Raw genomic sequence first — 14,410 nt, 5'->3', positions numbered from 1 at the left:
ATGTCACTTTCGAGATAATTACTTTTTTGTAAAAACAGTGTGAAGAAATAAGTAAGTTATTTGAGACAAACAACGTGAATTAGATGTAGCATAGGGAAACTATTATAATATATAGCAATAAATAGAAAACATTATGTATCTTTTTATTCAGTTAACGAGAGCCATGTCCTAGGTTTCGTAATGAAAACGCTAAAGATCTACAGTACTTCAGTACAAGTGACATGGATCCACTTAGCATATTTAAAAAAACACATTATATGAAGTTAAGCAGCATGGTTCTTTTTAGCTATTAAAAAGTTACTTATTTAGGGTTGGTACCCTGAAGGACTTATATTTTCTCCGTTTTGGCTTGGTATATTGCCAGGACCTTTTGTGACCGGACAAAGGACACGTCTGGTGTTCTACCTAAATACATAACTCAATTTCCCCCCTCGAGGTGTGGGTTGGTTCTTGTTTGCATATCCAATTTTGGTTGAAATATACTACAGATTTTAAATATAATGACGAAATCCGAAAATTTGTTCGTTGTATATACTTTAAAAATTTCGCATTGCATTGTGCTAACATTTGGGAACCTAGGTAGGTTTGAAAAACACTTATTCGTATGTAAACGCGTTTATTACCGTTTCCAAATGTTAATTTCTTTGTTTCCTGTATGGTATGCAAATTACAATTTTACGTTGCCCTGGACCACAAAAGTTAATTTTTTGCAATGAAGTAAAGTTTTTTTTCCTGTTTTTATGTTACAATCAATAAGAAAATTATATTGACAACACAGTAAAATAATTGAGAAATTGTATTAGAAATTATAATAATAAATGATATTGAGAGTAATTTCTCATACTACTTTTTCTCAATGAATACATTAAATCTCTACAATATATACGTCAGTCTGACTGTCTTTCGCATTACGTGTTTATCCTGCAAATGCCTATGCATATAAACAACCGGGTATACAATTCAATCATGCTGCATGCTTTTAGAAAAAAATTCAATCCCTACAAAACGACTGATATATCTGCGATGACCTTGACTGCCCTCCCACTTCGCCTAACGTCACCCCGCGCTCGCCCGCTTAATACCGTTTTCAGCGCAAACAGGTTAACAAAAATGTAATTTAATTTTTTTCCCCTTTAAATTAAAGGTTTTGTACATATATCACCAAAGTTTTATTACTATCATGTTTTTGTTATAGGAAAGTATTTGTGAATTTCAGGTGATTTTCCTATTTAATCTTAATTTGTACCGATAGGTCCACAGATATTTCAGTCGTATTGTACTTATCAGTGCATTGTCTATAAAAAATTGCTTTTTAGTATATTTTGAACCTTATTTTAACCTTAAAACTATAATCTACTAACCTCTAGTCCGGTCGGCGTGCGCCCGTTCCGCGTGCAGGAAGTCTGTCGTATCCACTACGAATTTAACTACGTGTCATACTCATGCATAGAAGGGAAAAATATGGAATGTTGACACGTTACTTATGGACATACGTAACACTAACTTCTGGGTTTAATTAATATTGAACAAAGAGAACAACACAAAGAAAACTTCCTTCGATCTTATTGGGCACTAACCAGCATCTGTTGCCGCACCGGGACCAGTACTCTTTTTTTTGTAATAAAATGGGTTTGCTCTTGACCACAAGCTCAGCATGCTGATTTTGATGCATATAGGAATCGAACCGATCGGGTAGCCTCGAAATCAGATGGGTTTCTAATTCATTCATAAATCTTTCTAATTTGTTAAATCACCTATTGTTCCGATTTGAAATGTCAAAAGTTGCCGATCGGCCAGTTGTGAATCGCAATTATGCGCCTCGACTCGGAAGAGACGCAGTTTCCGATCGGGAGAGGCAATCAAAATCAAGCCGCTGGAGCAAAGATAGGATCTGCGATGGAACGAGCTCGCCTAGAAGATGCCTATTCAGTCGCACCTTAAAGATTCCCGGGTTGTATGAGTTCGGAAACACAGTCGCAGGCAGGGAATTACCATTCCTGGGCAATGAAAATAAAAGATGATGAAAAGCGCTTAGTTTCCCTGAAGGGAATATCGACCAAGTAAGGCTGATATCCCGCCATACGTCTGGATGTCCGATGGTAAAGAGGGCGGGCGGGATGAGCTGATGAAGCTCTTTAAGTAGTAGAGTTCCTTGTGAAAGGTTTCGTACAGAGAAGTACTTTCACCGTACATACTTCTGCCACCAAGTGGTAATATGAGCTCTACTGCGTTCCGAATTTGAAGGGTAAAGGGTGGTGTAGAAATAAAAGGCAGATGAGACTTGTCAAGCTATGTTTCAAGTTCTGTCATTCTGACAGGCGCAATGGCAGTGTCAGTGATCTTTGTGATTTAAAGCTGTGACTGATATGGACAGGCGTGTCGCAACATCTTTTGGTATAATAAAAAATAATAAAAAGAACGTGTCAGCAGATCTTAAGAATTTCTCTGTACTTGTTGCAGATATTTTTTGTTTTATCGTCAGCGCCATCTGTGAGAAACTTAAGAAAATTTCTTCAATAAAATATTATGTTCTCATTTGTAGGCTTCGACCAAATGAGGGTAGGTTTGGTGCGTGGAAGGAAACTCTATTATAATTTAATAAGTTTGGGAGGTGTCCAACTGTAACTTGCCAAAGTTGAGGAATAAAAACTATAGAAAGAATCGTCGTAGGTTATTTAAATATATGTACACGAATATACGTAACATGTTCTATAGTACGATGCAAAATTTTGTGCTCTGTGGTATCATGTAAACAATAGGCAATCGGACAATCACAAAAATATCTAAATTGTAGATAGAAAGTCTGAAAAAATAAATTATTTGTATTTTTAAATCAATATGTTAAATTTTAATATTGTAATGTTTTTATTCTGCGCAAACCACCGTGACGTCATACGTACTACTTATTATTCTTACTAACGTCGGCGACAATTTTAGCGAAATTAAGTTATTAACATATTTGGGAGAAGCGAAACATGATATACAACCCCCTCTAATCGGGTTTTTTATATCTTATTTAGTTTCAGTTTTATAGTTAAGCAAAATCTGTGTGATTGACAATTTTTTTAACAAAAAAAACTTTACAACGTCACGAAAGTTACCTAAACGCAAATGCGTTACTTATGACCAAAGGCCGTAAAAAGGTGTTCCACACAATATATAGTGACAGTTACATAGCTACAAGGGGCGACATAGACTAGTTAAAACTACCAAAAAAATAATTAATTATTTTTTCCAATTCCGGATTTTGCGGTAACTGACAGCCTTGTTGCCGTTCCGTCAATATACCGTGAATGTGCGGGGGGTAGTGCGGTATTTACAGCTGGGGAGGGCGGAGGGTGACCATTCTCGTTACTTTTTTACTTTGTCAAAAGGTCAGTTATTGCATTTTTTTATATGGCACCATTAGAAATTCTCGCAAGTGGCAAGTGCACACAGTCTACTTTGTTTACCTACCAATGACGTCACGAGTTTTGGTTTGACTATTCTTTATATCACATTTAAACAATTTTAGGGACATTTTGTGTCGTGGTTGCATATATCCTTTATGGTTAATTGAAATGCTTTCTGAAAAGTTGTCCGATTCTCTATTGCATACCACGTCCATTAATGTTTGTTGTCCAGATCGATATTACTCCAAAAGAAAGTATTATAATAAAGATTGAATTCATTATCAAAAAACATACAAAAATAAACTCTCGACGATCCTTTCGTAGATTCAAATTCACAGCCGAAAACAAAACAAAACTCGACTTTATTGGGTGTTAAATTAGATTTATTTTGTTATTGACTGTAGATGTTCAAAAAGGAACGTTTCAAATAAAATTTTATGCAAGAACTCTAAGTCGTGACCTACTAGACAATTTTCCCTAAGGTACATACAGAATTATTTTTTTTGTGTACTTTAAAGTCTCCGACACTGAAATATGTCCGCTAGGCAGTCGCGCACAGTCTTCACCAATCACAGCGCGTGAAACTATCGTGCGATACTTAGTAGCACTTGAGTGTCTCGGCCAATCAGACCGCATAAAAATATCTCGTGATTAACTTAGCGCATTTGTACGTGATTACATGCGAATAGAATACCACATCAAAATTTGAAAAGTTCCTTTTCATAACATCCATTAATAATAATATAAAAAAAAATGCATAACTAATTCATATCTACAGAATCTCATGCCAAAAAAAAAATTTAGAAGAAAAAAAAAGGCAAATGCATTTCAATGCTCTTCTTATATATATAAAAAAAAATTTAAACCAGCCAGAAAATAATTAAAACCAAATGAGAAATCTGTAATGTACATAATTACAATACAGGGTATGTAAAGAACAGCATGCACAACTTGATGAATTCAACTCGTAAATCTATTTTTTTTGAACAATTTAGATTTATATTTTTTTTTTCAACACATTAAAATACGCACTGAGTTATGTAAAGACATTTAATTGGATTAGAAGAACTGTGCCTTATTAAATATTTAACTGTATTTATGTATAATTTATTGGTACACAAAATAAATTAAAAATTCAATAAATATAGACTCCATCTCATCACACTTAAGGGACCTTCTTGGAATCACGCAATGGTAAAAGATACGTAAGGCCTATCGTCATATGTTTTTTTTAAATATTTACTTGAGATTGATTATTGAAGATTGATTTTAAATGCCTAATTAAAGACTCTCATTGTCTTTTATATTATTTATTAGAAAATTCTTGTGGACTTGCAGATTAACCAACACGCCCAGCAAGCTATTGGATTACAATATTAATTGTAAAATGATAATAATAACAATAAGAACAATAAAAGTAACAAACACAAAATAATATTAACAACAATTTGAATTCTAAATAGCTCTACAATAACATAAATTCACAAAATTTACAATAGCGGCTACGAGTTGCGACCAACTATCCGCGCACTCAACGAACTCAACACCTACTTTAAAATGCTCTGTAGCAAAAATTACTATCTAGCACTTAAGATTTTTTACGTCTCACCCATTGACTTACAAATAAATGGACGACGGGTCTAATACAAAAACCACGAAAAAAATGTCCCAAGTCAACCTATTTAAACGTAGTGACATGACGCGTAAAGGAATATGAAAAAGCTAAAACGTTGAATTTAAATTGTAATGTCATCGCAGTACTGTCTAATTTTGCTTGCTTCGCTGTCAGTCGAACAAACGAAGACTAAAGCGTGAATGACGCTCTGTATACGATTTTAACGCCCTATAAGTTCGGACACTTTTTAGCGCGGACCCGACGTCCATATAATTGTAAGTCAATGGTCTCACCTATAGATTTACAAAATTCTTTTTGGTAAAAACTTCTATTTGTTTCAAAACGATTTGATAGTGTAAAGGGCAACATTAATCAACCAATAATGTACATTCATAAAAATAATTAATAATGTGAAAGGTTAATTTGAGTTTTAGTTTCATTTAATTTTTAGACACTAATATGAAAAAAAATCTGTTTTGTGGTAGCCTAACACGGCTCATATTTAGATATTGAATTTTTTTTTAACCCTTTGACCGCCATGAACGTTTTAAAGCGTCTTACATTAACTTGGCTGATACGCCAGTGATGCCTTAGGTTCAACTCACACTGGCGCAAAGTCGAAGCGTCGAGTCGCGTCCTGTTTTTCAACTCAAATTCAAATTAAAATTCAAAATAATCTTTATTTCATAAGTAAGCATTATTACACTTGAAATCGTCACAATGGTTAAACTCTACCGCTCATTCGTAAGGCAGATTCCCCTGAGAAGAATTAGTAAGAAACTCTAGGGGTTGCTCTTTGTAAATAACATTTACAATATTTTTTTTTTATTTGAAACATCAGAGATCGAGACTACCTCCATGAGCTAACCGCTAACGGGTTACTACCACGGACTTTTGCCATCCAAGTACGCAGAAGTTGTATAATAACCGACGATTCTTGCATTAGTGCGTCGGGACCACAGTGTGGTCGGCGTCTGGCGTCTGACGTCTTACAGCGCCCTAGTGACGCGCGGAATTGCTAGAATGCTACCAAACGTCGATGCGCGTCGATGCTCGATTCCATATTTGCAAAACACAAATTTGTGCTTTAATAATGGGAAAATAGAGATGAATATGCTATAGGCGAAAAACATGACGCGACGCTTCGACTCTGCGCCAGTGTGAGTTGAGCCTTAAAGTGTTAACAAAACTCCTTCATTTTCAATTGAAATTAATAAACAAATATTAAGATATTCCATGTATTATTTTTATATTCTAGTTAAGTACGGTTTCATAGTTGCATTTTATGCTCGGTTATATTCTTCTGTAACTTAGGAGATAAAAGATTGAAGCAATATATGTGGAAATTCATAATACGTCATATCACTAGGCTTGGCGTCCAGGGCACGAAAACTAGTTTTTGTCATTGGCGGTCAAAAGGTCAAATGTACACCATATCTATCTAAGATCGCAATAGATGCCTTATATGTATAAAAAAACACATAAAATTCCTCTAACAGCAATAAATACCAGCAACTAGAGTCTAATTCATCAAGTTCTCAATACACCATCCAGTACAGCCTGTATAAAAGATAAGTATTATATGAAATTTATTTGCATACTCACCGTCGGAGAGCACAACTTCAGGCTGGCTCCTGATTGGGGCTTGCTTCGTTTCTATTCTCAATACGCGGTGCTCTGGAATTATTAACCATTCATATCATCATCAAGGGTAGCGTGTATTTGACCAAACTTCAAGGAAATAATACATTTATGAGTGGGTAATACCTCCCTTTATAATCACAGATATAGTGTCATAGAACATAGCGTCAGAGAACAATAAAATTAACCATTCACTTCCATTTACCAATCAAAAGCTCGCATTAGGCTAGCGTGGCGGACTATGGCCTAAACCTTCGCCTGAGAGGAGACCATGCCCAGCAGTGGGACGTGTAAAAGGGTTGATGATGAAATTAAAGATTCGGATGTTTCATTTTAAAGATAATCCCGATGTAAATATTAGCACATTGTGTTTTAAGGACGGTAACAAAGAAAATACCAAGGAGGACCTATTAAAAGCCCGAAGCCGAATGCTGAGGGCTTAAATAACTCGAGTTTTTTTTTATCAGGAATTCCGTGATACATACAATACTTTTCATCACATTTGCGAGGAAATAAATACAATGTTTATGTCTTGTATGAATAAATATGGTTCACAACACTACAATTGTGGATTTTGAAAATGGCAAGCTTTTTTCCATAGATAATAATATAACACGGACAAAAAAAAATATTAACAAAATTGCTACATTTTTACACAGGAAATAACTAAAATCATAATAAATTATTTATACTAAGTATTTAAGTAGTATGTGGCTGAATTGTAATTAAATATCCGTTTGGATAATATTTCAAGCGAATGTTTTAATTATGAACATAAGTAACCTCCTTGCTAAGGATACTTCCTTACATAGGTCAGGTTTAAGTTCAAGCAACTACTTACTAGTCGTGCTGTAAATTTAAAAAAACTCCTTACCGACCATGGCTGTAATGGGACTTTACAGACAAGTTAGCCACCATGTAATCATACTACTTATGAGCAAGTGTGATGAAAAAAAACTTACCATCGCGAGACTCCTCTTCGGTCTCCGAAGGCGCGCTAGCTGGTGATGTTATTTGCGCAGCCGAGATCGCTTCCGATTCAGACAGGTCTGTGTCATCTGAAAATACAGATTTGACAACAAATCTCATCATGATTTAAATGTCACAATTCAGTTGATATATTTTAACATCGATTCTCGATTTCTTCTCATCTCTTCTCGATTACCATATAAAGCGAAAAGAGCGGACCAAGCTCTAATAGGTCTTTCGAAACCTATTGTTGGCACGCGTCAGATGCTAACTAACCACTTCTACTGTATTTATTGTTTAGTGTTACACCCAAGCTCACGAGAGAAATAAATGTAGGCTAAACAAATATTACCCCGGCCCGGGAGTCGCACCCGGGACTTCTGCGTGGCAGTCCAGCAGGGTAAACGTTTGGCCACGGAGGCAGTATCTCATACAATCTAAACTCAAACTTGAGATTCAACCTCAAACCTCATACCCGTCAGCCATTTTAGTTTTGTATGGTATGGTTGTGTCATTCTTTCGTGCAAATTCTCTAAAATCCTAGAAAAATGCCTTATTGTGCTGTTTTGGAGTGCAAAAATGACAGCCGCACCTAAAATATTAACCGTGGTGGTAATAATAATAATAACGCACACACTCAACATAGCCCCGCACTAGGGAAACCCTGTGTCGCGGGTGCCATGGACACACACATAGACAACCACAAATTACACCCAAACTCACGAGAGAAATAAATGTAGGTCATATAAATATTTCTCTCGGCCCGGGAATCGAACCTGGGACCTCTGCGTGGCAGTCATGGGAACCGTTCGGCCACGGAGGTGGTTTATGATGATATTGGTATTCAATATCATCAGAAAGTAAAGTTTTATTTTTTGTTTATCGAAAGAATTCTTTTGTTACAAGAAACGGAAGTAAAGCTTACATCCTTGCAAGATGGCCGCTTCTTTTTGGAGAACTAAATTATTAACTCCAATTCGTCGTTGTTCAGCAATTAACCGCTAGATGGCAGCACATTGATTGAAATTCAATATAATATAAAAGCATCGTAACTTGCAATAATAGGTATTGATGGTATTGAACTTTCAACGATATGCCAACAGGGTAAAGTTTAAATTATGTTAACAATCCAGAAATTGTTATTTCTTTTTAAATTTGAAACCACGACCAATCAATATCAAAATTTTGTAGTGTTTCAAATTTAGAATGTGTGAGTTTTGGCAACAAGGTTCTGATAGCAATCGAGGCTTACGGGCACCATTGTTTTTTTTCCATGGGGTGTAATTTGTGGTTACCTCTGCGTGGCAGACCAGCATGGCAACCATTCGGCAATGAAGGCAGTTTAATGAAGCTTAGTTTTACTGAGTATAGTTATTTATACGTACAATCAGATCGCTGCTTGCGCTCCACGATACGCCGGTACTCGTCAATCTCCCTGTCAGAGATGTGGTCGAAGGGGTTGCGCGCGTATGGTGCGCTGTACACGGTGGCGTGGTGCTGGTAACCACGCTGGATTATGCCCTTGGATGCCGCACCCATCAGCACCTGTCATTACATATAAAATGGTCATTTAAAGATCCATTTCTTTTTTATACACAACACATACGTTGCTCTGATTCCAAAGTAAGTAGCTAAAGAACTTGTGTTATGGAAATCGGAAACAACGACGGTACCACAAACACCCAGACCCAATATAGTTTTTTTCTATATTGCCCAGGCGGGGATCAAACCCGGGACCTCAGAGATGGCGACAATGAAAACCGGTGTGCAAGCCACTCGCCAAGGGAGGCTCGGCAAGGGAGGGATGTTGACTGTTTTTTTTACAATAATAAATAAATAAAATGTTTCTTTTGTATATATACACCCATGAATAAATTTGACATTACTTATTATTACATTACGTTACATAACAATTAAATTGAATTTTATTAACGGAAAATTGTTATTATTAATGAAGTAAATAATTAAGAATTAAATTAAATTGAATTTACAAATAATAGTATAATTAATATTTATTTCTATTTTAAAAATGGTGTGCTGTAGAAGAAATTCTACACTGCGTCTACGCCGCTGCCCATCACGATTACACGGTCTCAAACTAGAGGATTCCCTCAGAGCAAAGGATATCGAACCTAGATAGACATTGAACACAGAGTATACTCACAACGTGATCTCCGGTATGCGTATTGGCAGCATCTTCACCCACCAGCTTGCTAGCTTCGTCCCAGGACACGCCTTCGAGGATATGAGACTGGGGACCAGCGCTGATTTTGTCTGCACGACGGTTGTCCTTTATCTATATTGTAATTAACTATTAGAATACACGTTACTAAGGCATTATAAAGAATAACACATAAATTTACTTCCCGCCTTTTTCCATCAGGGAGTCGATTCAGAATCTTCTACGATAACTTAGTTGTCGATCGATTTCTTTTCGTGTTTATTCACAATACCCGAATCGGACGTCAAAGGCTACAAACGTTTTGTTATTTTAATGCAAGACTAATGCATTCCTACATTTTAGGCCTTTAAAGTCTTCAAATGTATTCATTTTTCTTATAATCTATGTCACCGACCTTTAACTCGAATGTTCGGAATAGCTCGGAAAGCACCCTTCGAATCGTGAACGATATCGAACCGAAGGATTCGGTTAAAATATCGAAGAGTTCTGAATCGGGGTCCAGGGTAGAAACACAACAGCCACTTGCACAAATGACTCATCACATGCGTCAAAGCTTTCATACACTCTCTATCATAGCTACGTCCCATTGCTGGGCACGGGGTCTCTTCTTTCCTTCACCGAAAAGGTGACGAATTTGACCTATTTATTTACTAAGCAAACCTCTTTGATCGTTGGCGATTTTAATCCATTAATTGATTATTGAGAACCACCCCAAAATCGCGAAATAAATTATATACAGATCTTCCATACTAAATCTTCACACCATTATACATGCGTCGACGTTCCACGTCTAATTTATAGCTAAACCTTTTTTTAACTATGTATAACTTTCATTCACACATGCGATAGTAAAAAAAAAGAATACCTGTTGTTGCAATGCCTTGAACTCCTTTGGGTTGGTATTCTTCGGAACAAATTGCAGAGTGTCAATCTTAACCGGCGTGCCTGAATGCGCCGGCGACCCATCTTGTACCCACTGAGGTCATCAATGTGCGATCAAAGGTCATCAAAAGTTATCCATGTTCATCAGAAGTCATCCATGTTGATCAGTAGTCGTCATTGTTCATCAGAAGTGTGTAATAATCATTTCATATGATTATTGTACGTTCATCATTGTCCATCAAAAGAGTAGATGATCATCAAATGTTATTCAGGGTCATCAGAAGTCATCAACATTCACCAGAAGCCAACGAAGTAAGTAATCAGTTTAAAATCACAAGATAATCATGACACGAATAATAATCCAGTGTTGTAAATCGATCAACCATTTTGTATTTGTAGTTGAAATTCAACCATATTTTTTCAGGACGACGCCATTTTGTTTTTGGTTCGAAGTGTACGTGTAAGGAAAGAGAAAAAAAGTATGAATTAGTAAAAATGTTGCCGGATCTTTGCTATAAAGTATATTTAAATATATATTACTAAATTAGGATTAGTATAAGAAAAAGGATAGGGTGCAAGATTAATGGAGGAAAAAAATAGATGTTGTGCAATACGAAATAAAAGAAAAGAATAGAAGATGGCTCTTTTTTTTCAACCTGGTAAGTCATCGAGCATGTACAGTATAGTTCTTTTGTAAAAAAAACTTATTATTAAGCAAAATAACATTCGCCATGCAAAGCTTTTTGATTAAAATTTTCGTAACAAAAAAATGTTTTTACGCATTAATATTACATGTTTATATCAAGTGTAATTTTCTTTTTTAACCGACTTCAAAAAAGGAGGCGTTTACTAGGCTTTGTTTTTATATATGTTACGCGATTAATCCCGACTTTTGTGAACCGAATTTGATGATTTTTTTTTTGTTGGAAAGGTGGGAGTGCCTCAGTAGTGGCCCCATTCAAAATTGAAGAAAATGTTCCACCTCTAAGGGTCGCAAATTAGGGAATGAATCTGGTCCATTGGATTTCACCCACTTTCCGTTAACCGATTTTAATAAAACATGGCAATTAGATGTAATTCCAGAAAATTTTGAGGTCGGTTTCTTTTTAAAGTTATAATTATTAATACTACCACTTCTTCAAAACAAGTTACTCAATAAAAACATTTCATTGCCTCAAGCTTTTTTTTTAAATATCGGAAGGTATGATTAGGAAAAAAATAAAAAAAAAGGTGCAGGAAAGGATAATTTCGTGTGGCAACATTTTTCACTAATTTTTTTTTACATTTTCTCTTCCCTACACTGTACAGCCTCGATGTCTTAAGGAAATTGAGTAAAATTATTATTTGATATAAATAATTTTATTCAAATCAATAACCAGGGTAATTGTTATGAAATGCTGTTGACACATATTTAATACAATTAAGTTTTCGGAAAATTAATATTTTGTTTTAAATTAAAAGCAATAATGTAGGCAACAAAACAGAGGTGTAATATAACCCGGATATAAAATATTTAAAAAAAACTATATAAGAGACAAGATTTGATCGACTGTTCAGAAAGAAAAAAGGTCTAAACATTTGGTTTGATAATTAGTTATACTTAGGTAGTAAGATTTTTGAGATTTAAGAGATACGTTGTGTCTAGGGAAATGTATTTTACAAGTTGCTGAAATTTAGGTTTTTTTAATTTTTTCTTTTTCAATTGATGGATTTTTTCTAATCAATTTTATAATTTGAAAATGAAATTGACCAAAAAATTCACTGTTGTTAAAAAACATTAATTAAAAATGTAATGCGTAAGAGGGCTGGGTGAAATTACAGGAACATTTAACTTGTCAACTTATGTCTCAGGGTGACGGGCGCTGCGGCAGTAGAACTGCTACGAACAGGCGTGTCGTTCGACACCAGGCGCAGGACTTTTAAGTCCCGTCACTTGCTATTATAAAAAAAAATCCACAAATTTGAATTCCTACATATAACTAATTTATAAGTCGTTTGACCTCTACTCCCTTAACAATCGAGTTGATGCTATGAAAATAACAATAAATGGATTTTTCTATTCGAGGTCCTTTGCCCAATATGAAGCTATGCAACGAACACAACATCTTATTCCCAATGAAGAAGTCGGTGCATTATGACAATGTTACAACATTATAAAAATATATTTTTTTAGTAAACCCGCGTAAAGAGCCAGTTTGGAAAACAGAAGAACGAGGAAAAAATACAGGATGTTAGAGTTATGTTTAAAATATTTTTGGCGAATTAAAAAAAGATGTAAATTTTATACGTAGCAAATAAAGAGAAGACAACCATCATCCTTATTAACCGAAAGACGTCCTCCGCTAAACATAGACCTCCCAACAAAACGTCGCCACGTGTCTCTTATCTAGAAAATTTATGATAAGAATTTGCCAAAAACAATGGCGAAATTAATATTAAAATAATTTTTTTGCGACTTCAAACGTCACAAAAAATTATAAATTTGAATAAAATAAATTCACTACATTATTTCAAATTCACTAAAGCCCTAAGTTTGAAAATAACACATTACATTACTATTTAGTATATAACCGGGTTGATATCTACAACTGTCAGTTTAGTTTCTTAACGTTGAACGACATCAAACCGCCAAAACGGGATTTTCAATACCTACGTATAGATTGGTCCACATTAAGTTATTTTACGTAACATCAAATGTATTGATTCGACCGATTTCATTATTACAAAACTATATTACAAAAAATATTGTATATATAATATATAAAATATACAATTCCTTCTCCAAATATGCAACGCGAGATAGTGGCAAAGCTGGCAAAAAAGTACCCGATGTCATGTTTCATAAAAAGTTATTAGTGCCTGAGTTAAGTACCAAATCGGTGCCTTACTTTCTCAAACTCGTATCTTAAAGTACAAAGTTATTGAAATGCAAAAAATGGTTTGTTTATACAAATTTTGCAGGTTGATTTCATATCACATTTCCTTTATATTCCCACACTGACTTTTACCTATACTTAAAGTAATGCATTAAAATTAACACCCTTGATAGAAATTTAAAATGAATAGAAAGTTTCGCCATCTCCTGAATAAGCACTCTTTATAAGATACGAGTTTGAGAAAATAAGGCAATGGTATGTATTAATTTAGTTTTTTTCTTTTTGTTATGACGTAACTTCATGCCTTTTTGACCATGTCTTATAAAAATATTTTCCTCATTTGTTTTTTCAAACAAAAACAATTATACGCTATTTAGATCGTAAAAAATAACTTCACTCCCTAAATTTTGTTATCCTTGAGAAGTGGAGTAACCTCTACAATCACAGCTACATAATTCCGTTTATACCAAACATCTAACATCCTGTACAAAGAAATAAAGAAAAAAGAACCAGAATATAAATAATAAAAAGAGAAAGAAAGAAATAGACCCAAAATGCAGTGTCCCAAAAAAAAAAGTTACGCTGCACAAAAACCTTGTATAAACCAGAGGTTAATTTTTATATTAAAAACAAAATTTAGTCAAATTACCTCGTCGTTGTTAGCGTCCACCCACTGCAAAACATTATTTTATTAGTTACAATTAAAAACAAACAAAAACAAAACACTTAAAACAAAACAAATACACGATAACACGTCAAAAGCATTTCATTTCGATCCTCGCCTAACTAACTGGTGTATCCATTGACTTACAAATAAACGGACGACGGGTCTAATACAAAAACCACGAAAAAA

General features: G+C 34.8%; 1 protein-coding gene across 1 annotated transcript in view; it reads right to left on the bottom strand.

Annotated features, from left to right (window-relative positions):
• The window catches only part of LOC113229067 (protein hu-li tai shao-like), a 29,362-nt gene extending 15,002 nt beyond the window's left edge, over window positions 1-14,360 (bottom strand). The window contains exons 1-8 of the mRNA XM_026462555.1: window positions 14,349-14,360; window positions 14,207-14,230; window positions 10,665-10,775; window positions 9,782-9,913; window positions 9,003-9,162; window positions 7,611-7,706; window positions 6,613-6,684; window positions 1,362-1,415 (exon numbers count right to left, since the gene is read on the bottom strand). Coding sequence (XP_026318340.1) covers window positions 1,362-1,415; window positions 6,613-6,684; window positions 7,611-7,706; window positions 9,003-9,162; window positions 9,782-9,913; window positions 10,665-10,775; window positions 14,207-14,230; window positions 14,349-14,360 — 661 coding nt within the window. The remainder of the gene's footprint in view (window positions 1-1,361; window positions 1,416-6,612; window positions 6,685-7,610; window positions 7,707-9,002; window positions 9,163-9,781; window positions 9,914-10,664; window positions 10,776-14,206; window positions 14,231-14,348) is intronic.
• Between the last annotated feature and the right edge of the window lie 50 nt (window positions 14,361-14,410).

This window comes from Hyposmocoma kahamanoa, unplaced genomic scaffold, assembly GCF_003589595.1.
Source record: "Hyposmocoma kahamanoa isolate Upper Pololo Valley unplaced genomic scaffold, ASM358959v1 272, whole genome shotgun sequence".
Lineage (NCBI taxonomy): Eukaryota > Metazoa > Arthropoda > Insecta > Lepidoptera > Cosmopterigidae > Hyposmocoma > Hyposmocoma kahamanoa.
The sequence above is the reverse complement of the archived record's forward strand: the minus strand, read 5'-3'. Positions and strand labels throughout refer to the sequence as shown.